Raw genomic sequence first — 24,323 nt, forward strand, 5'->3', positions numbered from 1 at the left:
TTAAAAACTATTTTATTTTTATCTATTTACTTCTAAGAGAGAGAAAGAGAGAATGGGTGTACCAGGGCCTCTAGCCACTGCAAACAAACTCCAGACTTAGGTGTCACCTTGTGTATCTGGCTTATGTGGGTTCTGGGGAAATCAAACCTGAGCCCTTAGGCTTTGCAGGTAAATGCCTTAATGGCTAAACCATGTGTGGTGGTTTGAGTCAGGTGTCCCCCATAAACCTAGTGCTCAGAATGCTAGGTTCCCAGCTGATGGAGATTTGGGAATTAACGCCTCCTGGAGGCAGTGTATTGTTGGGGGTGGGCCTAGAGGTGTTACAGCCAGTCTCCCCAAGCCGATGTTTGGTACACTCTCTTGTTGCTATGGTTCACTTTATGGAGGCCAGGGGGTGATGTCCACCCTCTGTTCATGCCATCATTTTCCCTGCCATCATGGAGCTTCCCCCTAGAGCCTGCAAGCCAAAGTAAACCTCTTTTTCCCCACATGCTGCTCTTGGTTGGGTGATTTCTACCAGCAATGCGAACCTGACTATACCATCTTTCCAGCCCTTAGACTGGCCTTTTACAAATGGGACTCTGAATTCTTTTCTTTTTTTTTTTTTTTAAATTTTTATTTATTTATTTATTTGAGAGCGACAGACAGAGAGAGAAAGACAGGTAGAGGGAGAGAGAGAGAATGGGCGCGCCAGGGCTTCCAGCCACTGCAACCGAACTCCAGACGCGTGCGCCCCCTTGTGCATCTGGCTAACGTGGGACCTGGGGAAGCGAGCCTCGAACCGGGGTCCTTAGGCTTCACAGGCAAGCGCTTAACCGCTAAGCCATCTCTCCAGTCCCTGAATTCTTTTCATCTACATTTTGGCTCTGCGTGTCTGGTTTCTGGTGCTGGGGAGTTGTGAGGTTGGACATGTGTCATGGAGGCTGTTGTTTCATATTCTTTGTTGTGATGGATACTGTCTTTCAAGTTTTCTCCTGTTTCTCGTTCTTTTGGCTTTACTTTGCTTTATGAGAGTCTTCCTGGTGGGTTGCCTCCATCAGGAATTACTCCTGGTGCTGGTTAGAGGGGAGAGGACTGCAGTCTCGCCATTGACTTGCAGTGGAGACACTTGTGCAGCTGGCTTGTGACCCCAGTGAGGTGGGTTCAGGGACAGTAATGTTAGCGTACAGATCTGGAAAAATGTACTTCATAGACTATTTTCTCCCCCCAGAGCTAAGGGTGTCAATATTAAGTAGTAAAATGAGGAAAGGGGGCAGCATGGGGTGAACTATGAGTGAGAAGGAAAGTATAGGAGTTGGAGGTGTCAGAGGCCATAGAGACACTCTTATTGTAGATGTAGACATGTAGAAAATAATTTTATAGGTATAGAGAAAGGGCAGTCATGAAAATATTTTCTGGTGACATAGAAGTTACAACAGTAAATTAAGTGGTAGTGCATGCCTTTAATCCCAGCACTAGGGAGGCAGAGGTAGGAGGATCACTGTGAGGTTGAGGCCATCCTGAGACTACACAGTGAATTCTAGATCAGCCTGGACTAGAGGGAGACCCTACCTCAAAAATAAACAAACAAACAACAAAAAAAAAATCTAGTTGATTAAAAGTTAAAGTAGGGCTTGAGACATGGTTCAACAGTTAACGACTCTTGCCTGCAAAGCCTAATGACCTATGTTTGATTCCCCAGCACGCATATAAAGCCAAATGCACAAAGTGTTATATTCATGTGGAGTTTGTTTGCAGTGGTTGGAGGGCCTGGTGCAACCTCTGCCTTTCTTCTCTCTCTCTCTCTGCTTGTGAATAAATAAAATACTTTTCAATAATTAAAGCAAAAATATAAATAATAATATAAATTGAATGAAAGAAAACTAAGTATTACAAAAATAAAATTAGTCAATGAATGAATGAATGAAAAGAAGGCCTGGTGAGTGCCCTTGCTGTTTCTTTTTTTTTTCTTTTTTTTTTTTTTTTGGTTTTTCGAGGTAGGGTCTCACTCTAGTCCAGGCTGACCTGGAATTCACTATGGAATCTCAGGGTGGCCTCGAACTCACAGCGATCCTCCTACCTTTGCCTCCCGAGTGCTGGGATTAAAGGCATGCGCCACCACGCCCGGCCCTTGCTGTTTCTTACTCACTGGGATGCTATGATTCCTCCTGCTCCTTGCATCATCATTTGTTATCAGTTTCCACAGGTTGGGGAGGTGATTGCTGTTCCCAGGAATTCAGACAAGTCAGGGTGCCCTTTCAGATGAAAAGGATTTCTGTGTGCATAGTCTACTCTCTTCCCGAATCCCCTGCACCTCCCCTACCAAGTGGTAGCCTTGCTCCTAGTTAATGAGAAATAGAACATTTCACAGGCAGGGCTTTCTCTGAGTCTGAAGGGATACAGAAGGCCCAGCTACATGAATTATCTTTGTGTGCTGTTTTGGGTTCCATAACACATTTCCAACGATGCTCTTGTGGCTCCCCTGGGGCTCAGGGCTTTTTTTCCCCCCTCTGACTGGGTATCTCAGGATCAATACCCTGGCCACACTTTAGCCATGTACTTGCCTGCTTACCTTGCTGTAGTCAGCTTTCTGTGTTTGCTTCTTTTATTTTAAAATTTTAATATTTTATTTATTATTTGAGTGAGAGAGAAAGAAGTAAATAGAGAGAGAGAGAATAGGCATGCCAAGGCCTCTGACCACTGCAAATGGACTCCAGATGCATATGCCACCTTGTGCATCTGCTTTACACGGGTACTGGGGAATTGAATCAAGGTTGTTAGGCTTTGCAGGCAAAGGCCTTAAACGCTGAGCCATCTCTCCAGCCCCTGCACCTCTTTCTGGAAACTTCTAATGCAGTTTCCGTGAGCATCATCAGCAGGGTGGTTGTGATGGCCACCACCCCAGTGGTGGCAGCAGCGGTGGGGATGCCCAGTCCCTTCATGGGAGAAGTTCGCTGGCATGTACAAGAAATGGTAGTTGGAGTATCTGGGAGTAAGCATGTGGTGGCTAATCATGTCAACTGGATTGGATCAAAACTGAGCTCTAGCCAGGTGTGGTGGCGCACACCTTTAATCCCAGCACTTGGGAGGCAGAGGTAGGAGGATTGCCGTGAGTTCAAGGCCACCCTGAGACTCCGTAGTGAATTCCAGGTCAGCCTGGGCTAGAGTGAGACCCTACGTAAAAAAAAAACAAAACAAAAACAACAACAAAAAAAAAACAACTGAGCTCTACACCACACCTCTGTGAGGGCATTTCCAGGAAGGGTTAAGGGCCCAGCTATGGAGAGGTCTGCCCCCCTTCACTCTTTGCTGATGAGTGCATTCACCCTGCTGCTGCCATCCTTCTCTGACATCACAACCCAGCAGCTCTCCGGAAATCCTCCCGGCCTTCAGTGCCAGACTGGGATTGCTGAGCCTCCCAGCCTGAACCGCTACCTAGTTCCCAGTATCTCCAGCCTGTGGATAGCCAATGATGGACTACCCAGCTCATATCATGAAAACAAATATTATAATCTAAGAACTCCCCTGTTATATGCACACGCACACACATACACATTTCCTTTCTCTTTCTTTCTTTCTTTCTTTCTTTCTTTCTTTCTTTCTTTCTTTCTTTCTCTCTTTCTTTCTTTTTTTCTGAGTAGGGTCTCACTCTAGTCTAGGCTGACCTGTAATTCACTATGTAGTCTCAGGGTGGCCTCGAACTCATGAGGATCCTACTAACTCTGCCTCCCAAGTGCAGGGATTAAAGGCATGCACCACCACGCCCGGCTTCAGTTCCAATACACAGTAAGAATAATTTGACACAGGGACATAGTAGCCCTAATCTTTCTCCTTCCCTTAACTATAATCACCATCACTCGAATAGCTTCCATCTGCCCTCTTACCTCAAAACACATTCTAATGTAGATCCTTGCAGTCTTTTCATTGTTAGTCTTTGTTTTTCTGACATAGAAAGTTCTTCACCAGCATGCCTTAGATTTTGAGTTCAGGACAGAGGCACCAAGACAAACTGTTTCTTGAGTTCAAGATGATTTTAATATCGGGAAAAACTGGAAGGATCCAAAGCCACAGGGAGAGATAGGCATCAGACCCTGGGGACAAACACAGGGGCGAGAGGGAGAGAAGCGATGGTAGGAGGTGTGTGCCAGGCCAGGGAAAGAGCAAGAGGGAGAGAGGGGGAGCACGCAAGAGGGGGCAGGACACTAGAGCAGAGTTTTCAGGGTTATAGGAAGAGGACAGGGAACTGCCCTTCAAGGGAAGGGTCTTGAGTGACGTGCTGAGGTGGCAGCTGAGGGAAGGTGGCATTCTCTCAGTCCAGAGATGTCCTCAATTACCACAACAGGAAGTGGTTCCAGAATCCCAGACTTAATCTGAGCATGACCTGATGGGAGGAGGGATAGAACATTAACAAATTTCCACCAAAAACTGCAGCCAGATTTTATGGTTCATTAGCGAAAAACACTGGCGCCTTTATATGTTGTTCAAAATGAATGGACAGAAAAGACACTTTGCTTCAGGACTTATTTTGACTCATCATTAGGACCTGATTTTGGATGCCCAGCACTCACATACATATAGGACAAGTATAATGCCCCATCTGTGACCCCAGCACACCAAAAGTGGAGACCAGGGGAACTCCAAAGTCAGCTGGCTAGCTAGACAAGCTCAATTGGCAAGCTCTGGGTTGACTTGAGAGACCCAGATTCAAAGAATCAGATGGACAGCAACTGAAGAAAATACCTGATATTAACCTCTTGACCTCAACACACAGGTGCACCTGCATCTGTGCCACACACACACACACACACACACACACACACACACACACACAGAGAGAGAGAGAGAGAGAGAGAGAGAGAGAGAGAGAGAGAGAGAGAGAGAGGAATGAGAAAAAATAAACTTCCTTCTTTTCTTCTCTCCTTCCTTTCCGCCCTTACTCCTTTTTTTCTTTCTTCCATGCTGGGATGAAACCCAGGGCTAAGTGCATACAAGACAAGTGCTCACCACTGAGCTACACCTCCAGCTGATCCCATGTCTTTCTCCACTGCACAGTGCATTATGATACATGCTTATTTTATTTTGGAAGATACTTGTACAATCTCTCCACTTTTCATTTTTGCTCAAGTACATTATTTTTTAAATTAAATTTGAGGGAGAGAGAGAGAGAGAGAGAGAGGCAGAGGCAGATAAAGAGAGAATGGGAGTGCCAGGCCTCCTAGCCACTGCAAAAGAACTCCAGATGTATGTGCCTTCTTATGCATCTGCCTTTACATGGGTACTGTGGGAATTGAACCTGGGTCCTTTGGCTTTGCCAGCAAGTGCCTTAACTACTAAGCCATCTCTCCAGCCTTCAAGTACATTCTTCTTTGTTTGTTTGTTTGTTTTGAAGCAAGCCCAACAGACTGGCTTTAAAAAATTATTTTAATATTTTATTTTTATTTATTTATTTGACAGAGAAAGAGGCAGAGAGAGAGAGAGAGAGAGAGAGAGAGAGAGAGAATGAGAAAGGGAGAGAGAGGGAGAATGGGCATGCCAGGGTCTCCAGGCACTACAAACAAACTCCAGATGCATGCACCCCCTTGTGCATCTGGCTAATGTGGGTCCTGGGGAGTTGAACCTTGATCCTTTGGCTTTATAGGCAAATGCCTTAACTGCTAAGCCATCTTTCCAGCCCTGCTTTTGTTTTTATGAGAGAGAAAGAATTGGCATTCCAGGGCCTCCAGCCACTATAATCAAACTCCAGATGCAGGTGCCATCTTGTGTGCATGTGTGACCTTGTACACATTACTTTGTGCGTCTGGCTTATATGGGACCTTAGGCTTTGCAAGCAACCTCTCCAACCCTCAAGTACATTCTTAACTATCCAGCCCTGGGAGGATTTATAGGGTTTGACTGGCACCATAAACAGGGGAAAAGAAGTCAGGTGTAGTGGTGTGCAGCCACCATTCATTGGTGCAATTGTCCAGAGTGCATGACGTAATCACAAAAGCCTCTCAAATCTTAAGTCTGCACTGGAAAGACTCAAAAAATTTTATTTATTTGCTTATTTATTTATTTAAGAGAGAGAGAGAGAGAGAGATGCAGATAGAGAGAACAGCCATGCCAGGGCCTCTAGCCATTGCAAACGAACTCCAGATGCATGCACTACCATGTCATCTGACTTACATGAGTTATGGGGAGTTGAACCTGAGTCCTTAGGCTTCACAGGTAATCACCTTAACCACTAAACCATCTCTCGGCCCTTCAGAGGCCTTTCTGATGCCATGAGCAGTCATACCAATGTGGGCTGAAGTGAAGATTCTACACTGAGTGGTTAGAACTTCCATGATTGTGGAGAGTTGGAATATTACAGATCAAGAGCCAACATTATCTTGGGTTATCTTTTTTTTTTAAATGCAACTTCATCTCTTTATTCAAATCTTCAAAATAGTCTTTATTCTACATTTTTAGTATAAAAAAATCCACAAGTTAAGTGCACCACAGTGTAGAGAGAGATGCTGAACTTCCATAACAGTCAATGGTACAGTCAAACATCACATGTACAGAACACAAATGAACTGAAATTATAAAATAAAAATCTAACTTCAGAAAATAAAAATTTAAATATTAAGGATCCCTGAAATAGTCTTAACCCTAATGAGATTCTGCTGGACTCAAGTCATTTTACAGTGAGGCATTCACAATGTGACCCTATTAACCCAGTTTAGAAATTCTTAGGAGTGGCTGAAAACTACCCTTAAAATGGCCAAAGTCAAGCTTTTTTTTTTTTAATTTAATTTATTAGTTTTCATTTCAGTGAATACAGGCAGTTTGGTACCATTATTTAGGCTCATCTGTGATCTACCCCCTCCCATTAGACCCTCCTTGTTAATGAAAATGGGTCGTGCATTGTGGAGTTAGCCCCCAGTTATTTTTGAAATGTATCCTCTAGCTTGCCCATCATATTTTAAAGAAATTATTTTACAGGACACTTTACACTGGTAATTCATTGTTCAGAGTTTGTTTTTTTCTGGCACCAAAGCAAATTTGGGTTAGATTCATGTTTGCACAGACTGCCCAAGAGGGTCCAAACGGCACCCTTCATTTTTGCCTGAAGAGGTACAAAAGCGATCTAGGGCCTGTGCTTGGGACACAGGAGGGGGGAAAGGGGCCTCAAAGGATCCTTGTGAACGAGTTAAACCATCGATAACAAGTGGGAGAAGTGCAAGGAGAGGAGAAATTATTCTCCCTGGCTTTCTGTCCTGCACCACTGATTCAACGGAGATTGGCAGAAGGGCATGGGAGACAGGGACGGAGAGATGTGGGCTGCGGATGGAAAGGAAAAGGCAGACAACTAATGCGTTCATTTAACAATATAAATCAAGGACTTAAAGGAGATTAAAGACCAATCAAAAAATTTGGCAACTTTAATTCTTGGGAAGAGCAAAGTTCCCTCCAAACCTAATTTGATGACGTATTACTAAAAGCGAAGACCGGCATGGTACAGCATACTCTGGAGGAACTAAAGGAAGGTCCTCGGGGCTGCCTCCACATTCGTTTCTTGAATGGATGCCTCCCTATCTCAAACGCTCTAGGGGAGTACTGCTATCCTCACATGGTTCCTTATTAAAGTAGTGGTTTTTTCTTTGTTTGTTTTTTGAGGTAGGGTCTCACTCTAGCCCAGGCTGACCTGGAATTCACTATGGAGTCTCAGGGTGGCCTTGAACTCACGGCGATCCTCCTACCTCTGCCTCCCAAGTGCTGGGATTAAAGGCGTGCGCCACCACGCCCGGCTGGTTTCTTATTAAATTTGAAAAGTGCCTCAGAATTTGGGCACCAGAAAGACACCCCAACAACATGCGTCTAAACTGCAACTTCAGGTTAATCTGACTAAAGCAGTTACTTTGTGAGAAGTGCTGAAGGTATGTGATGTTTTTCCCGGCACAGAAGTGGCCTTGATGCCTCACCAAATGGTGTGGCCACCATCCGAGCCACCCGTGAAGCAGCTTCCCTTCGGCTGAGTTACAAGGACTTTGGCTCCCCGCGTGACTGCGAGCTGAGCGGCGTCGGGAGGGCGTCCAGGAGGTGGGGGAGGAATGTAGCCAGCGGTAGCCCCAGCTCCAAATCTGGCGCCTGCATCATACCCTCCTTCCACCAGCACTGTGGAGCCAGGTGGATTGATGGGACCAATGGGATCGTAAGCCCTGGGGATGGCGGAACCTAGAGGTCCAACAGCCACAGACTGGGCCATGGGGAGATACAGAGAGGCGCCAGGAAATGCAGCTGACCTGGTGGGGACTGGGGCAGCCCCCGGGTGCACAAAGCTCGGACGATAGAGCTCTGAGTGTGCAGGTGGAGCATCTGTATAGGGTGGAGCCTGAGGAAGATGCAAGGCCTGAGGATACACCGGATTCCCAGGAGGTTGCACGGGGCAGGTAGGCTGTGTTGGATATTGGCCTTTGCTGTTCACGGTGGCTGCGGGTCTCGGACGGGATAGCGGACGGTTATTTTTTTTCGTCCTCTTCCTGTTCGGAGTCACTTCTGTGTCCTATCTTTAAATTTTTTTTTGTTTATTATTTATTTATTTGAGAGTGACTGACAGAGGGAGAGAGAGAGAGAGACAGGGAAGGGGAGGGAGGGAGAGAATGCGCGCGCCAGGGCCTCCAGCCACTGCAAACGAACTCCAGACACGTGCGCCCCCTGGTGCATCTGGCTAACGTGGGTCCTGGGGAATCGAGCCTCGAACCAGGGTCCTTAGGCTTCACAGGCAAGCGCTTAACCGCTAAGTCATCTCTCCAGCCCCCTTTAATCTTCTTAATAGTCATTTATTGCCCACCTCTGTATAAGACCCAACAGTATTTATTTATTTTGAGGTAAGGTCTCCCTCTAGCCCCTACTGACCTGGATCTCATGCTATAGTCACAGGCTGACCTTGAACTCACTCTTCTACCTCCTGAGTACTGGAATTAAAGGCGTGCACCAGCACACCTGGCCAAGATCCAACACCTTTGGACTACCAGATAAAACCTTCAGAATGTATTAACAGATATTACCTTCCATCAACTCCAAAGCTAAGAATGTCATCAGACAGCTGTAGCTGGAATCAATAGCAAAGACTTTCACACTTGTAAGTGGCCTACCTGATATCCACACCAACGTACGTGGTGAATGCATTGATTTATGGCTTTTGTTATGTGGTTATAAAAAGTTCACACTCATAATAATTCCACAGTGAAGTGTGTCATTTGGGACAACCTGAATCAGGGTTCCCAGAACACAGTCACTCACATTTGGTTCACATAAAACTAGCTCTTACTCACTTTGGAGTAGAGCTGTATTTTGCTATCACTTAACAAGTGTGAATGTTTTGATGCTGTAGAGGAAAATGTGTCAGGATTTGGATATATATACTTCAGTGAACCAGAATACGCCAAAAGATCAGTGATGTTACAAAAATCACGTCATTAGGGGAGCTGGGGAGAGGGCTCAGTGGATAGGACACTAGCTGCTCGAGCCTGAGTATCCAATTTGAGCTCCAGACCTCCATGTAAAAACCTGCAAGTCATGATGGGCTTCTGTAACCCCAGCACACAGATGGTGAGAGGACAATTTCTTGGAAGCTTAACAACAGAGAGGCTGAGAAAGAACCTGCCTCAAGCAGGGCAGAAGATGAGGACCAACCCCAAAGTTGTCCTCTGACCTCCATGCACACATGCGTGTGCATGGCACACTGGTAGGCTTGCCCGCATTCATACACAAACACAGACACATGCATTAAAAAAAAAAAAATCAAGCTGCGTGTGATGGCACACGCCTTTAATCCCAGCCCTTTGGAGGCAGAGGTAAGAGGATTGCTGTGAGTTCAAGGACACCCTGAGACTACATAATGAATTCCAGGTGAGCCTGGACTAGAGTGAGACCCTACCTCAGAAAAACCAACAAACAACAACAACAAAATCACACAATGGTACACAAACAATAACAAAAATTCTTTGGAAAAAAACTGGTTCTCTAGGCCTTCAGCCCTGCCATGACCATGGGCATTTGAGTCAGAACCTGCCTTGATGACTGACTAGAGAGCTTGTCCAGCAGCCCAGACAAGAACTTAAACAACACTACTTATCAAACTAATGGGATAATCATGAGACTGGGGATACTTTCTGCAGGGAACAGAGGCATGGTCACAGCCCCTGGTTGCTCATAGATATGTGGTCAACATTATAATGCTGTCTTTTTTTAAAAATTTTTATTAACATTTTCCATGATTATAAAATATATCCCATGGTAATTCCCTCCCTCCCCACCCCCACACTTTCCCATTTGAAATTCCATTCTCCATCATATTACCCTTCAACACATTGGTCTTCACAAAGACTTTCTGAATGTAACCCCAATTGCTCAGGCAATAAAGCCACAGATTATCTGCTTGGACCTCATGAAATTACAAAGACTCTGTATGGCAAAGGACACCGTAAATAAAGTAAAGAGGCAACCTATAGAAGGGGAAAAATCTTTGCCAGCTATACATATGATAGAGGATTAATATCTAGGATATACAAAGAACTCAGAAAATTAAATAATAAGAAATCAAACAACCCAATTAAAAAATGGGCTATGCAGAAAGCCAAGCGCCACATGTTCTCTTTCATATGTGGATCCTAGCTATAGATGATTGGGCTTCTGCGTGAGAAGGAAAATACTTAGTAGCAGAGGCCAGTAAGTTAAAAAGGAGACATAAAGGGAAGAGAAAGGAAGGGAGGAGGGTACTTAATAGGTTGATATTGTATATATGTAATTATAATGATTGTAAAGGGGAGGTAATATGATGGAGAATGGAATTTCAAAGGGGAAAGTGGGGGGGGGGAATTACCATGGGATTTTTTTTTTATAATCATGGAAAATGCTAATAAAAATTTAAAAAAGAAAAGAAAATGGGCTATGGAACCAAATAGAGAGTTCTCAAAAGAAGAAATACAGATGGCATATAAACATCTAAAAAAATGTTCTACATCCCTAATCATAGGGAAAGTCAGATTAAAACTACATTGAAATTCCATCACTCCTGTCCGATTGGCTACCATCATGAAAACAAATGACCATAAATGCTGACAAGGATGTGGAAAAAGAGGAACCCTTCTACATGGTTGGCAGGAATGCAATCTGGTCCAACCATTGTGGAAATAAGTATGGAGGTTCCTAGAACAGCTAAAAGTAGATATACCATATGACCCAGCTATAGCACTCCTAGGCATATATTCTAAGGACTCTTCTCTCTACCTTAGAGATACTTGCTCAACCATGTTTATTGCCACTCTATTCAAAATAGCTGGGAAATGCAACCAGCCTAGATGTCCCTCAACTAATGAGTGGATAATGAATTTATGGCACATTTACACAATGGAGTTCTACTCAGCAGTAAAGAAAAATGAAGTTATTAATTTTGCAGGAAAATGGATGGATCTGGAAAGGATTATCCTAAGTGAGATAACCCAGGCCCAGGAAGCCAAATGTCTTCTGTTCTCTCTCATATGTGGATCCTAGCTATAGATGATTAGGCTTCTGTGTGAGTAGGAAGAAAACTCAGTAGCATAGGCCAGTAAGCTAGAAAGGAGATATAAAAGGGAATAGAAAGGAAAGGAGAGGGTACTTAATAGGATGGTATTGTATATATGTAAGAAGAAGAATACACTAATGGGGGTGAAAAGGCCTAAGTGATGTCAGGGGAAGAGACTGAGTAAAGGAAAGGTGGAGGGAGGGCTAATCAAAATCTAAGAGGATATAAATAAACCATATGGAAACCTACTTTTTTGGACAATGGAGCACTCAGGAGCCATAGATTGTTACTTGAAAATTTTCAGTGCCAGGGATGGGGTGCCTTCCAGTGAGTTGTTGGCCAGGGAGGTCCCTGACGCCCCCAAAACATTACAGGCCATTGCCAAGGCCCTTGGTTTCCCTCCAGGAATAGATGGTACAACCCTAGTGCTGAAGACTACACATACTTGGGCAGCAAGGCCACTGAGAAATCCTGCTGGAACTGAGCTGATAACCTCCTCCATGTAGACCAGCTGACAGAAAGCTGGAAGAAGCCATTCTGCATGCAGTTCAATGGGAGAAAGAGAAATCACCAGTGAAGATACTCAACAGTGGACACTGCAAGCCTTATATTTTCCCATCCAAGCCAAATGAGCCAACAGGTGCAATAGTGGCACATCTGTCATGGTGGAAACCACCTGCCCTCTACTTGGACTGGAGGCCCGCTCCATTGGAGGGAATATATCCTTGATACTGAAAACTTAAAACAGGTGTAGTCATGAGCCCTAAGGTTGTAACATCTGTTGTTGTCTGGCTAAATGTATATACTATACCCATATATTAACACTACTCTCACTTTTGGTAGAGAATCTTCTCTTTTCAGATGGCAGTGACCTTGGGATGTTTCAGAAGGTATCATGGTGCTGGGAAGAAGTGACAGAGGAGTGCTCAGCACTGCAATATCTCTATCACACCTTCCAAGGCTCAGGGTCCATTGCGGAAGAAGTGGTGGAAAGAATGTAAGAGTCAAAAGAAGGGTAGAACAGATGAGTGGATAATGAAGATGTGGCACATTTATACAATGGAGTTCTACTCAGCAGTAAAGAAAAGAAGGGTAGGACTCCTTACAACATGCTCCTCCAGACACAAAACAGCCTGGATATCCATGACCTCACAGTACCTGACACTACCTACAAGACCATCATAATAGGAGGAAAAGATGATGACATCAAAATAAATGAGACAGTTTGAGAGAGGGAGGGGATGTGATGGAGAATGCAGTTTCAAAGGGAAAGTGGGGGGGAGGGCATTACCATGGGTATTGTTTACAATCATGGAAGGTGTAAATTAATTTAAAATTAATATTTATATAAATTATTAAATACATTAATTAAAATATATTTTATTTACTTGAGAAAGAGAGACACAGGCGTGCCAGGGCCTCCAGCCACTGCAAACAAATTCAGACGCATATGCCATGTTGTGCATCGAGCTTATATGGGTTCTGGGTACTCGAATCTGGATCCTTAGGCTTCACCTGCAAGTGCCTTAACTGTTAAGCTATCTCTTCAGCCCTAGAGACTTGGGTTATTTATTTATTTGATATCTATAAGGAAAGAGGTAAGAGTGACAGGGAGGGAGAAAGAAGACAGAGAGAGGGAGGGAGAAAATGGGGAATTGAACCTGGGTCATCAGGTTCTGCAAGCAATTGCTAAGCCATCTCGCTAGCCCTGATACTTGGGTTTTTCATGACCATCCTTTCTCTGCCCAACACTATTTGTAAGCAATACACGAAAAGCGTCAGTATCAGGTTCATTCTAGGTGGTTTATGCTGGGCGGGGAGGTGCATGCCTTTAGTCCCAGCACTTGGGAGGCAGAGGTAGTAGGATCACTGTGAGTTTGAGGCCACCTTGAGACTACATAGTGAATTCCAGGTCAGCCTGGGCTGCAATGAAACCCTACCTCAAAAAACTGAAAAGGGCTGGAGAGATGGCTTTGCGCTTAAGCGCTTGCCTGTGAAGCCTAACGACCCCGGTTCGAGGCTCGGTTCCCCAGGTCCCACGTTAGCCAGATGCACAAGGGGGCGCACATGTCTGGAGTTCGTTTGCAGAGGCTGGAAGCCCTGGCGTGCCCATTCTCTCTCTCTCCCTCTGTCTTCTCTCTGTGTCTGTCGCTCTCAAATAAATTAAAAAAAAAAAGTTGGGGTGGAGGTTTAAAACTTATAGCCACATACTAATATCTTGAAATGAATGGAGGTGGCAAATTAAAAAACCTAACGATATGCTTATGCATTCCATATGGCCTCACAGTTGCTAATTATTAAAGGGAAAATCATATTGGGAAGAGTTAAGTCAATTAAGTGGGCTAGAGAGATGCCTTGGTGTTTAAGGTGCTTGTCAGCAAAGCCAAAGTATCCAGGTTCAATTCCCCAGTTCCCACGTAAAGCCAGATGCACAAAGTAGCACCTGCATCTGGAGTTTGTTTGCAGTGGCTGGAGGCCCGGCCATGCCCATTCTCTCTATCTGCCTCTTTCTCTCCCTCCAATAAAAAATAAAATATTAAAAAACATATTAAAAGTCCACTAAACATTTAGAGAAAATCTTATCAGTATAAATGTATTAGTAAAAAGTGAGGAAGGGGGCTATGGTACTTGGTTGCAAAGCTTGATAGCCTGAAGTTCAATTCCTGAGCCAACTGCATAAACTGGAGTAAAAAAGTAGTTCAGTTTTCAGTGGCAAGAGGCCCTGGCACACACATAAACACACACACAAATCACATTTTTTTTTTTAACGTGAAGAAACAGCCAAGGATGGCGACACGCCTTTTATCCTAGCACTTGGGAGGCAGAGGTAGGAAGACTGCTGGGAGTTCAAGGCCACTCTGAGACTCGACAGTGAATTCCAGGTCAGTCTGGGCTAGAGAGAGACCCTACCTTAAAAAAAAAAATAAAAACCCAAAACAAAACAAAAAGTGAGGAAACTATCTCTTTTCCATGTTCATCTTGTTGACTAGGGCTCCAGCCATTCATTACATTGGTTTGCCTCTTTCTTTGATTTAAATTCCCTCTCCTCTCTGATTTCTTTTGCTCAAAGCTCCTCCCAAATTTCTATCCATACTTTGAACCTTAGCTATTTATCTCTGACAAACTCTTAGGCCTACACACACATGTAGAGAGATGAGAAATGAGGAAAGACACTCCCTCCCATGTTGTTGGGTGGAGAGAAACTGAAAGAAGAGGTAAAAGAAAAAGCAAGTCCATGGCACAGAAACCATGACTGAACAGTTTTGGTTAGTTTACTTGTGATGGAAGTGTTTGATAAGACTAATTTGGCAGTAACTTGGTGGATGGGTTCAGAGGAAGGAAAAAAGACAGGAGGGAGGACACCAGGCTGTAGCAACAGTTGATGCAAGGGCTGACTAAAGCACGACCTGCAATGGTAGTGATAACAGCACAGGGGAAGAAGTGAGGAACCCATCACTAAGAAAAGTGGAAGGGCAAGCCATCTACTGGATAAAAAACACCCACAGGGACTGTATTTGACAAAGGACTTTTTTTGTTTGTTTTTGTTTTTCGAGGTAGGGTCTCACCCTGGTTCAGGCTGACCTGGAATTCACTATGTAGTTTCAGGGTGGCCTTGAACTCACAGTGATGCTCCTACCACTCTCTGCCTCCAGAGTGCTGGGATTAAAGGCGTGGGCCACCATGCACGGCTTTTGAGGATTTTTTTTTTTAAACAAAGCAACACACATAACTAGCTTCAGTAAACACATGAGAAGGTACGTTCAATCTCACTTGTCTCTGGAGAAATGCAAATGAAACCACAAGATAATCACACACATCCACTAGGATGCCTAAAACTGCTTTTTTTTTTTTTTGTAGGGGAGGGCAGTGCCAGAAGTGAACCTGGGGCATCATTAATGCGCAGCAAGTTAACAATGGGACTCCAGACCAGTCACACAAAGTATCAGTGACAGTCCAGAGAAGCTGTATCCTTCATACAATGCTGGTAGGGGCATAAAATGGTATAATTACTTTGGAGAATTTAGTTTTCTAATGAAAGTAAACACTTTATGACATGTACTTGACAGTAAAGACCTAAAAAAATGAAAAGAAAAAGTTCCACAAAAAAGGTATCCATGTCCATAGGTTTATTCACAGTAATCTCAAACCAAACAATCCAAACACTACCAACAAACTTATACAATGTACTACTCCTTATTTAAAAAAAAAAAAAAAAAAACAATTCCTTCTTGTTACTGGTATATGAAACAGTAATTCCAAAACTTCGTTGAGAAAGTAGGAAAACATATACATATATACTACATGATTCTGTTTTTATGAAGTTCAAGACTAGGTACAACTAATAACAGTACATGGTGTGAAGGCCATTAGCCTGGTGTTTGTCTTTGGGGGAAAGGAGCATTGACTGAAGCATGAGGGACTTTTCTGGGGTGAGAGAAATATTTTATATTTTGAGTAATGGTGACAATGACTACATTTGTCAAGGATTTATCAAACTGCCTTCTTAAGATCTCAGTATTTAAAAAATTGTATAGTAATGATAACTACTAAAAATAGTAAGTCAATGTGCAGACCAAATATTCTATTAAGTGAAATGATAGATTTATAGGTGGTGCTTTTGAACTTATAAGCATATATATGCTAGGCATGCTTCATATATCAACAACATTATTATTTTAGAAAGCAAGGGTAAAAAGTTACCTAAACCCTTTTAAATCTAGTACTATTTAAGGATTTGGATATGGCAACCAAATTGTTTATAAATGTATACAAAAAAAAACCAATCAACAAATGTGTTTCATATTAATTCTTAGGTTTGTTGAGTAATTCATGAAATAGTACCAATTCCTTGCATGAGCAAAGACTGCCTTAGGCAAATACTACTTCTAATGGAGATATGGCTCATGCATTATTTGTAGGTAGTACATAGCATTTAGTCACTGGGAAGCCTAGCTTTTAGTTGTGGGTTTTTTTTTTTGTCCCTTTTATGGTAATATTTATAATTCTATGTATTTAAGCAGTTTGAACTAGCAGAATTGTTTACACTTTATCTGCCTGTTTTGTTTATGAAGCCTGGTTTTGACTGGACATATACTAGATGACTATTTCTATGGAGTTTGAAATTCCCTATTAGGTACAAACAAGACTTTGAAGAAGCCACTGAGATGATGAATTACAAGATATTTTGACAATTAAACATCACACAAGCTCTCAAAGATTAATCTCTTTTTAAACATTTTGCCTTAAATGTTTGAAAACTTTTATTGAGATGGTCTCACACTGTAGCCAAAGGTACTGTGGAACTATGTAGCCCAGGCTGGCCTTGAGCCTGTGGCAATTTTCTTGCCTCAGACTCCTGGGTGCTGGGGTTCTGGGTGTGAATCACCACTTCTGGTGCAAAAGTATCTTTTTTTGTTTGTTTGTTTTGGTTTTTTGAGGTAGGGTCTCACTCTAGCTCAGGCTAACCTCGTATTCGCTATGTAGTCTCAGGGTGGCCTTGAACTCAAGGCGATCCTCCTACCTCTGCCTCCCAAGTGCTGGGATTAAAGGTATATATATATTTAGTGGTGAAAATGTTTGCCTTATCCATTGTCAGGTCATAAGAGGTAGAATTAAAAATATTGCTAACTTTCTGGAAAAAGGAAAAGAAAAATGTTTCACACTGTATTCAATTTTTCAAATAACTGTAGAGTTCTTAAGTGTAATTCCAATGAGCTAATGTTCAAAGGGTCTTGAAGAATTTTGTAGTTATGAAAGTTGCAGCTTGTATACAACTTAAAAATTCATTAGTAAGACTTCTCACTATTGAGTATTGAATAGATTTGAACATGAGTGGCTATTTCTTCAAAGACTTTTTTTAGGATAAGTATTTCTGCAATCTTGCTAGAGGCCCTAGTAAACATTGGTGTATCACTTAGTTGTATAGCAGTGGAAAATTAAGTAAACAAAACAAAACAAAACAAAACATTTAGCACACATTTCAGTCTTATTTTTTTCTATAAAAATATAACTCTTTATTAAATAACATGCACAAATATCAACTAGTCATTTATTAAACAGATATGATTTAGAACAAGATTTAAAGAAACACAAATCCTTAGGTACAGTTTAGTATCTTGTTCATGATGTTTGAATAGTTTAAAAAGAATCACTGATTAAACTAACCATCCTTTATTTTTTTGAGAATCCAAAACCTTTCTAGGTATATACTCCACTTCATGTTTTTTTTCCCTAGCATTTCAGAGTTGTATAGTATTTTTCATATGAGAGTCCTTAACTACTTAATCACACATTTCCAATGAGAAGGCAGTAACTTTCACGCTATCCTGATAAACTTTACGTCATGTCGCTGTACAGAGGAAATGTGTAGAAGCAGAATCATGGCAGAGGCTCCAGCTTTCTGAGGTACCATGGAAGAGGGTCAGGACCATGGGTGACTAAAAAGCTGGGATGACTGACAGTTGCCAGACTCCTGCTTGCATTTGCAATAGCTTGCTCTGCTTGGTTAGTCTTTTTCTGGTTGGGCTATCAGAACAAAATGCTCTATAAATTTGTCCCTGTCTTATTTTCTCTGTGTCCAACAATCTGTTTTATTTTTATGATTTGTCACATGTTCCCATCAAATTTCCTTTCTAGGCTAATGTATAAACAAACTTTGCATTAAGTATTTTGTATTAAAAGTATTGCTTTTATAAATTAGCTTTTAATGTTCCCAGCCTTAATAAACTTAACATCAACAAAACCAGTGCTTCAAGATCTACCCTGCCTTTCTGGCCCCATTTATCCAATGAAAAGGCCAAAAGTGTCTCACATAAATTTTTAAGGAAAACTACTTCCAACCTTTATAGTAAATCCTTGCACTGTGTATTTTGCACATGTGCAGCTTTATTGCGCATGCCAAGTACAGTAAGAATGAAAATATATTGATGTAAAAATTAAAAAAAATCTCTAAGCTTAATATGCACCTTTGCACTCAAACCCTTTTATATTCTTTCTCATTAGCTGGGATTTCCAACTTTGAATTTAAACCACTTCATTTCTCATATATAGTCTTTTCATCTTTATCAGAATAGGAAATAAACCAGTATTATTTTATAATTATGAAAGTACTGTGGCAAGTTTCATAAATATTTATCCCATTTACTTACAATGAATATCATATTAGCCCTACTTTTCTTTCAAAAATATCTCACAAGTTCAGCTGCAGGTTTAGATCTGAAATTTTCCTGAATTTTTAATCTACTTCCTGCTATTAGAGAAACTGTACTTTTACTAAGTATATTGCTCATTATTTTACTAAAAAAGCATACCAAATCTTATTTCAATTATAAAATTTTGCAAATTATAAGTTTTGCATCTTGATACAAGGAAAAATACAACATATTAAAATTTTCATAAACATTTCAGAGATTGACTGGAATATTCCTGTCTTTTTTTTTAAACCTATTTTGACTACCAAATATCTTTTTGGAGTATTCAGTTTTATTTTAAAAGTGCAAAGGTTATTAAGCTTAAAAGATTTAATTTCAACAGTGTAAAAAAGTTTTACAATGATTTAACATGACCAATAAAATTTATTAAACATATTTACATATATTCACAGGTTCTTTCATAGTTGAATATTAAAATAGACATTTACAATTTCAGAATTTCCATTCAAAGGCATTTTTGTTATTGTTGTTTTAGAGGGAAACAGACTTTCCAGTGAGATGAAAAAAGAGCTAGTTTCTTTGTATGACTAATTTTAAATAATGTGTCCAACACAGGAAGTCACAGGTTCTCTCACAGGAGACTAGTTGGTATGAAACGCCTCACATTGTCTCAGGCATCAGTTATGGGAAGAGTTAAATTATAGGAAGCATGCCATACAACTAAGCCACTTTTTACAGTTATGGGATGAACACAAGCTAACTCAAAAACACATGCATGCCTTATTTAAAAATTTCGCTACCTCAACACACTGCTAATACACTCCGACAAAACAACAACTTTGGTCCAATAGAACAGACAAAACAGTTTTACAGGTAATTCTTTGTACATGTTTTGACTACCAATCCCTTTGTATACATTTTGACCATTAATTACAAGATGTACATCTGCACAATATGTATAAAATAAGTTATTAAAAAGGAAGACAATATTAAAACTTTCAAAAAGAAAACTGTACAATTAATTTACAGATATAATAAACTGAAGAATTTTGTGCCAAGATTTTCTTCTACATTAGAAACTATTTTGTAGGAATTGAATATTTTAGTTTATTGATATATTTTTAATAAAATCTGAAAGAGACTTGAATACTAGTGGTTATCTCATTACTTAGAATGCTAACAACTTCCAGCGCTGTTAACAGAGTCTCAGCTTCTTAAATAGCTACTCAGTCTGCCAACATGCTCTAATTCAACAGTTAACGTTCACCAATATAAATAATAGTTTTCTATTAGAAACTAGTTTTGGACCTAAGATCCAAATATCTTTTCACTTTTAAATAAAACAACAGTGTTTACTATCTAGCCAGCTTTAATCAAACTTTACTAACTGTGAAGGCAAAACATCAGCTTTGTGATGGAAGGCAATATCCTATGTGTAACACTTGAGCATTTATCCATTGAAGATGACACCACAGATGTACAACTGCTATATAGGAGTCAATTCAAAGTCATCATTAACATCAACAAGGGGAACATAAAACTCCTGGATTTCGTAAATACTGATAGACTTATAGGTGGCAGGATCGAGTTCCTGGAGTTTGAGCTGCCATTCTAATCTCTGGACGGCATTTAAAGCTGCAGCTTCATGCTGTTGTCTCATTAAAAGACATGTCTAAAAAAAAGAGTTGATTTTTATGTTAAACTTGTTTTAAATTAATCTTATCACAGTTTGCTTCTGAACTATGATACAGTAGGAGTAAAAGCATTCAAATTACAAGTCTACTTCTGTTTTACCCTGTCGTATCTGCATGTCAACAATATTGCTGGGTTTGCTGTCTCATATTTATCTTAGAACCTTTGATCTGATATTATGCTTTCAATTTATGAGATTCCAAATATCAAAGGGTATTGTGAAATGTATGGAGAAATGATTCAAAATCTCAAATCAAATAATTTTTTATTTTGTTTGATCCATGGTTATACTCTGAAGCCCAGGCTGGCCTCAAACTCATAGAAATCTAGAGATCCTCTTGTTTTAGTTCCCTCCCTACCCTCCCTAATACTCAAGTGCTGGGATTATAGTCAGTATCACCATACCTAGCACATAATTATACTGATAGATCTGCAAAATATATTCCTTTTCTTATAATTCTATCTCATATGTTACACTATAACCAGATAAGTATACTCAATAATAAGCATAAATCCCAGAATGGAAACTGTTTTTTCTGTGGCAACATGATCTTTTTTTACTGTGTTGTGTCTTAAAACAGATTTACGGGTTTTGTTCGCTTGTTTCCAAGGTAGGGTCTTGCCCAGGCTGACCTGGAATTGGCTATGTAGTCTCAGTCAGAGAAGCTTCACACTCACAGAGATCCTTCTACCTCTGTCTCCTTTGCTGGGTGTTTGCCACCACACCCGGCCAGATGTGTTTTTTCCTCCCCTTTATCTTTCCAATTGTGGTTCTGTGAGAATATTCATTAATGATCAGTATTTAATTTACTAATTATTTCTAATAGTGAGGCAATTTCTGTTTAAGAACAGGGCAACATTCAAACTGACTTGTTGGGAGGAAGCTCAGTTGACAGAGTACTTGCCTAACACAAATGATTGGATTCAATCCTCAGCATTACATAAACTCAAGCCTATTGGTACACATTTGGAACCTTAGCACTTGGGAAGTAGAGGCAGAAGAGTGGAAGTTTGAAGTTATCCTGGGCTACAAAGTGAGCTTAAGGCCAGATTGGTATGTATAAGATTCTGCCTCAAAAACAGACAGATTAGTAAACATACCTACCTTTAATTTGTCGAATTTATCGTCCACATCTTGTAACCAGGACATGAACTGTCTTGCATTAAAACGATCTCTCACAGAGGTTTTACTGTCATCAGACTGAAAGAGAACATTAAAAGTAGCTGAATACTGAAACATTAAGCCACTTAAAAAAACCTTTATGTCATTATAACAACATTTTTGTCTATGATCTGTTTTTATTAATGACAAAAATACCTTTCTGAAAATACAAAATTCAGTAAAGCTTTTATTTCAATAATGAGATGTCCTCAGAATTCCGAAGATGCTGTTCTTAGTTACTAATTAAAATAGAGCCTTACTGCTCTGATTTGATTAAAAAGGCAAGATGTGTGAAGTATTGTGCCTGTGATAACCTTATTGAATTAGTTTCAGACATAATTCTCATGTTGAACTACACATGCCTATAGGGAGAAAAGGTATTCAGTGGAAGACAGCTGTCACTGGAGGCAACATTTCCTTCAGAACCAATCTTTTGGAGTACTTATAAAGAAATTCTTCACCAATTCTTATAGATTATTACTTTTGGAACTAAGGTAGGCTATATTCAAATTTGAGCTCTGCATCTTTCTGTGTAACTGTGAATTATCACACACTCTCAATTTTCTATTCCATATAATATGATAAAAGCTTTTTCTTGAGTTAAAAGTGCTGGCAAGACACACTGTACACATAGTGTCAATTTAACACTTCTGGCACTACTTTACCTGCCAAAGCACTACTACCACTACCAAGCACTGTGAAGTGACATTTGAGCATCAGGAAGCCCTTACAGCCCCTACCCACATTCTCAGCAACTATCACTTTCTCTTTGGTGACAAAGACGACATTTTGGCTACTTTAAATCTTATTGTGTAATATTACAAGTTTGTTTTGAAAAGAAGTATGACAAAGTAGGCTAGTGAATGAACGATGCCTCTACCCAGGAAAGGTGACACACCCTAAAGCCAGTTCTAAAAGGGTTCTGTAATTAAGTCCTCAAAAATGCAGAACTATTTAAGTTTCCTTGTCAAAAGAATAAGCTTCACATTTTGGTTTTGCATGAAGCTTAAATTTTAAAATCTGGTATCTGGGGCTGAGGAGACAGCTCAGCGGTTGAACATACTTGCTTGCAAAGCGTGCCAGCCCAAGTTCAATTCTCCAGTGGCCATGGGAAACCAGATATACAAAATGGCACATGTGTCTGGAGTTGGTAGTAATAAGAGGCCCTGTCATGCCCATATTCACTCTCACACTCTCTCTCAAGTATATAAATGTTAAAAAAAACTTAAGGGCTGGAGAGATGGCTTAGCAGTTAAGCGCTTGCCTGTGAAGCCTAAGGACCCCAGTTCGAGGCTTGGTTCCCCAGGTCCCACGTTAGCCAGATGCATAAGGGGGCGCACGCATCTGGAGTTCGTTTGCAGAGGCTGGAAGCCCTGGCGCACCCATTCCCTCTCTCTCCCTCTATCTGTCTTTCTCTCTGTGTCTGTCGCTCTCAAATAAATAAATAAATAAATAATTTAAAAAAAAACTTAAGAATCTTGTGATCTGGATCATTAGGAATATTTGAGACAAAGTTTACTACATTACTTAAATTATTAAAATCCATTTACCATTGAAATGCTTTTTTAAAAAATTATTTTATTATTTATGTGTGGTAGAGAGGCAGATAGAGAATGGGCACACCAGAGCCTTCAGCCACTGCAAACGAACTCCAGATATACATTCCTCAAGTCAGTCTCAGTGCGGTGGTGATGGGGGGAAAGCAGTGCCTCAGGCTGGTCCCACCCTCCATGGCTCTTATACTCCTCTTTCCACACTTCTTCCACAATGTTCCCCAAGCCTTAGCAGGCATGTTAGAAATCTGAATTAGTGTTGAATTCTCTGTAGCCTCTGAATTTGTTTTGATGAGATTTGGGTGACCACAGTGTCAGTAACCATCATTCTGAGACTGGCTGTCAGGTTAGCAGTGAGGACAGTACTCACGTTGCTACTTCCTGTCCCAGCAGATGTGGTAGAGGTGATTCATCTCATGGTAGGTAGTCAGCTTCCTTTTACATCTGATTTTCTTTATATGGTACTGGGGATTGAACTCAGGTCTAAATGTTTGTGAAGCAAGCACTTTACTGACTGAGTTATCTCCCCAGCCTTAACTCTATTATAAAACAGCATTTATATTCTGACTTGGGGTGTTATCTTTTATTGCCTATATTTTTGTTTTGTTTTGTTTTCTTTCTTTCTTTCTTCTTCTTCTTTTTTTTTTTTTTTTTTTTGAGGGAGGGTTTCACTCTAGCCCAGGAATTCACTATGTATTCTCTCAGGGTGGCCTTGAACTCAAAGCGACCCTCCAACCTCTGCCTCCCAAGTGCTGGGATTCAAGGCGTGTGCTACTACTCCTGGCTCACATTGCCTATATTTCTATTTTTAAATTTTAATTATTTTCTCTTCAGATCAGATTTTCTTTCATGGCTTAGGCACAGAAAGTTCTGACAATGGATATGGTTGGTTCTAAGCTTGTGTAATATGTATGTGCCAGTAAACATCAGGTCAGTCTGGGCTAGAGTGAGACCCTACCGTGAAGAAAAAAAAAAAAAAAAGCCAACAAAAAGATATATAGCTCAAGTTATTCCCAATTAATTTATTCTACCAACACTGAAGATCAGAATAGGAATCTGACCTTGTCTTAGCTTTGGCACACCCAAAAGTTCCACAAACCTGTAGTGTTTAATGTAAAATAGCTTTTTATAAAGGTTAGAACTAAACATATAAACATGTACTTTAGAAACAAATTATTCAATATGTATGTGTGAGCTGGGTGTGGTGGCACACGCTTTAATCCCAGGACTTCAGAGGCAAAGGTAGGAGGATC

The 24,323-nt window shown here is 40.8% G+C and overlaps 2 protein-coding genes across 5 annotated transcripts in view; both read right to left on the reverse strand.

Moving 5' to 3' along the window:
• Positions 1-7,921: 7,921 nt before the first annotated feature.
• On the reverse strand, positions 7,922-17,857 carry LOC123458655 (DAZ-associated protein 2-like). The gene is made up of 3 exons (XM_045143503.1): positions 17,853-17,857; positions 8,220-8,441; positions 7,922-8,162 (listed from the first exon to the last, which is right to left on the reverse strand). The coding sequence occupies exons 1-3, from the start codon at positions 17,855-17,857 to the stop codon at positions 7,922-7,924; spliced, it is 468 nt and encodes a 155-aa protein (XP_044999438.1).
• Ankrd12 (ankyrin repeat domain 12) overlaps positions 16,454-24,323 on the reverse strand; it is a 194,569-nt gene continuing 186,699 nt past the window's right edge. For all 4 annotated transcript variants that reach the window (XM_045142702.1, XM_045142703.1, XM_045142700.1 and 1 more), the window contains 2 exons: positions 21,461-21,556; positions 16,454-20,335 (listed from right to left, as the gene is read on the reverse strand). In XM_045142702.1, coding sequence (XP_044998637.1) covers positions 20,150-20,335; positions 21,461-21,556 — 282 coding nt within the window. In that variant the 3' untranslated portion in view covers positions 16,454-20,149. The remainder of the gene's footprint in view (positions 20,336-21,460; positions 21,557-24,323) is intronic.

The sequence above is a fragment of the Jaculus jaculus genome, chromosome 2 (genome assembly GCF_020740685.1).
Source record: "Jaculus jaculus isolate mJacJac1 chromosome 2, mJacJac1.mat.Y.cur, whole genome shotgun sequence".
Lineage (NCBI taxonomy): Eukaryota > Metazoa > Chordata > Mammalia > Rodentia > Dipodidae > Jaculus > Jaculus jaculus.

Bases quoted from the DNA above. Each gene is read 5' to 3' on its own strand.
- LOC123458655 (XM_045143503.1), bottom strand. The intron at 8,163-8,219 runs GTATCTCCCCAT...CGCCATCCCCAG, and splicing joins GCATTTCCTGGCGCCTCTCT to GGCTTACGATCCCATTGGTC.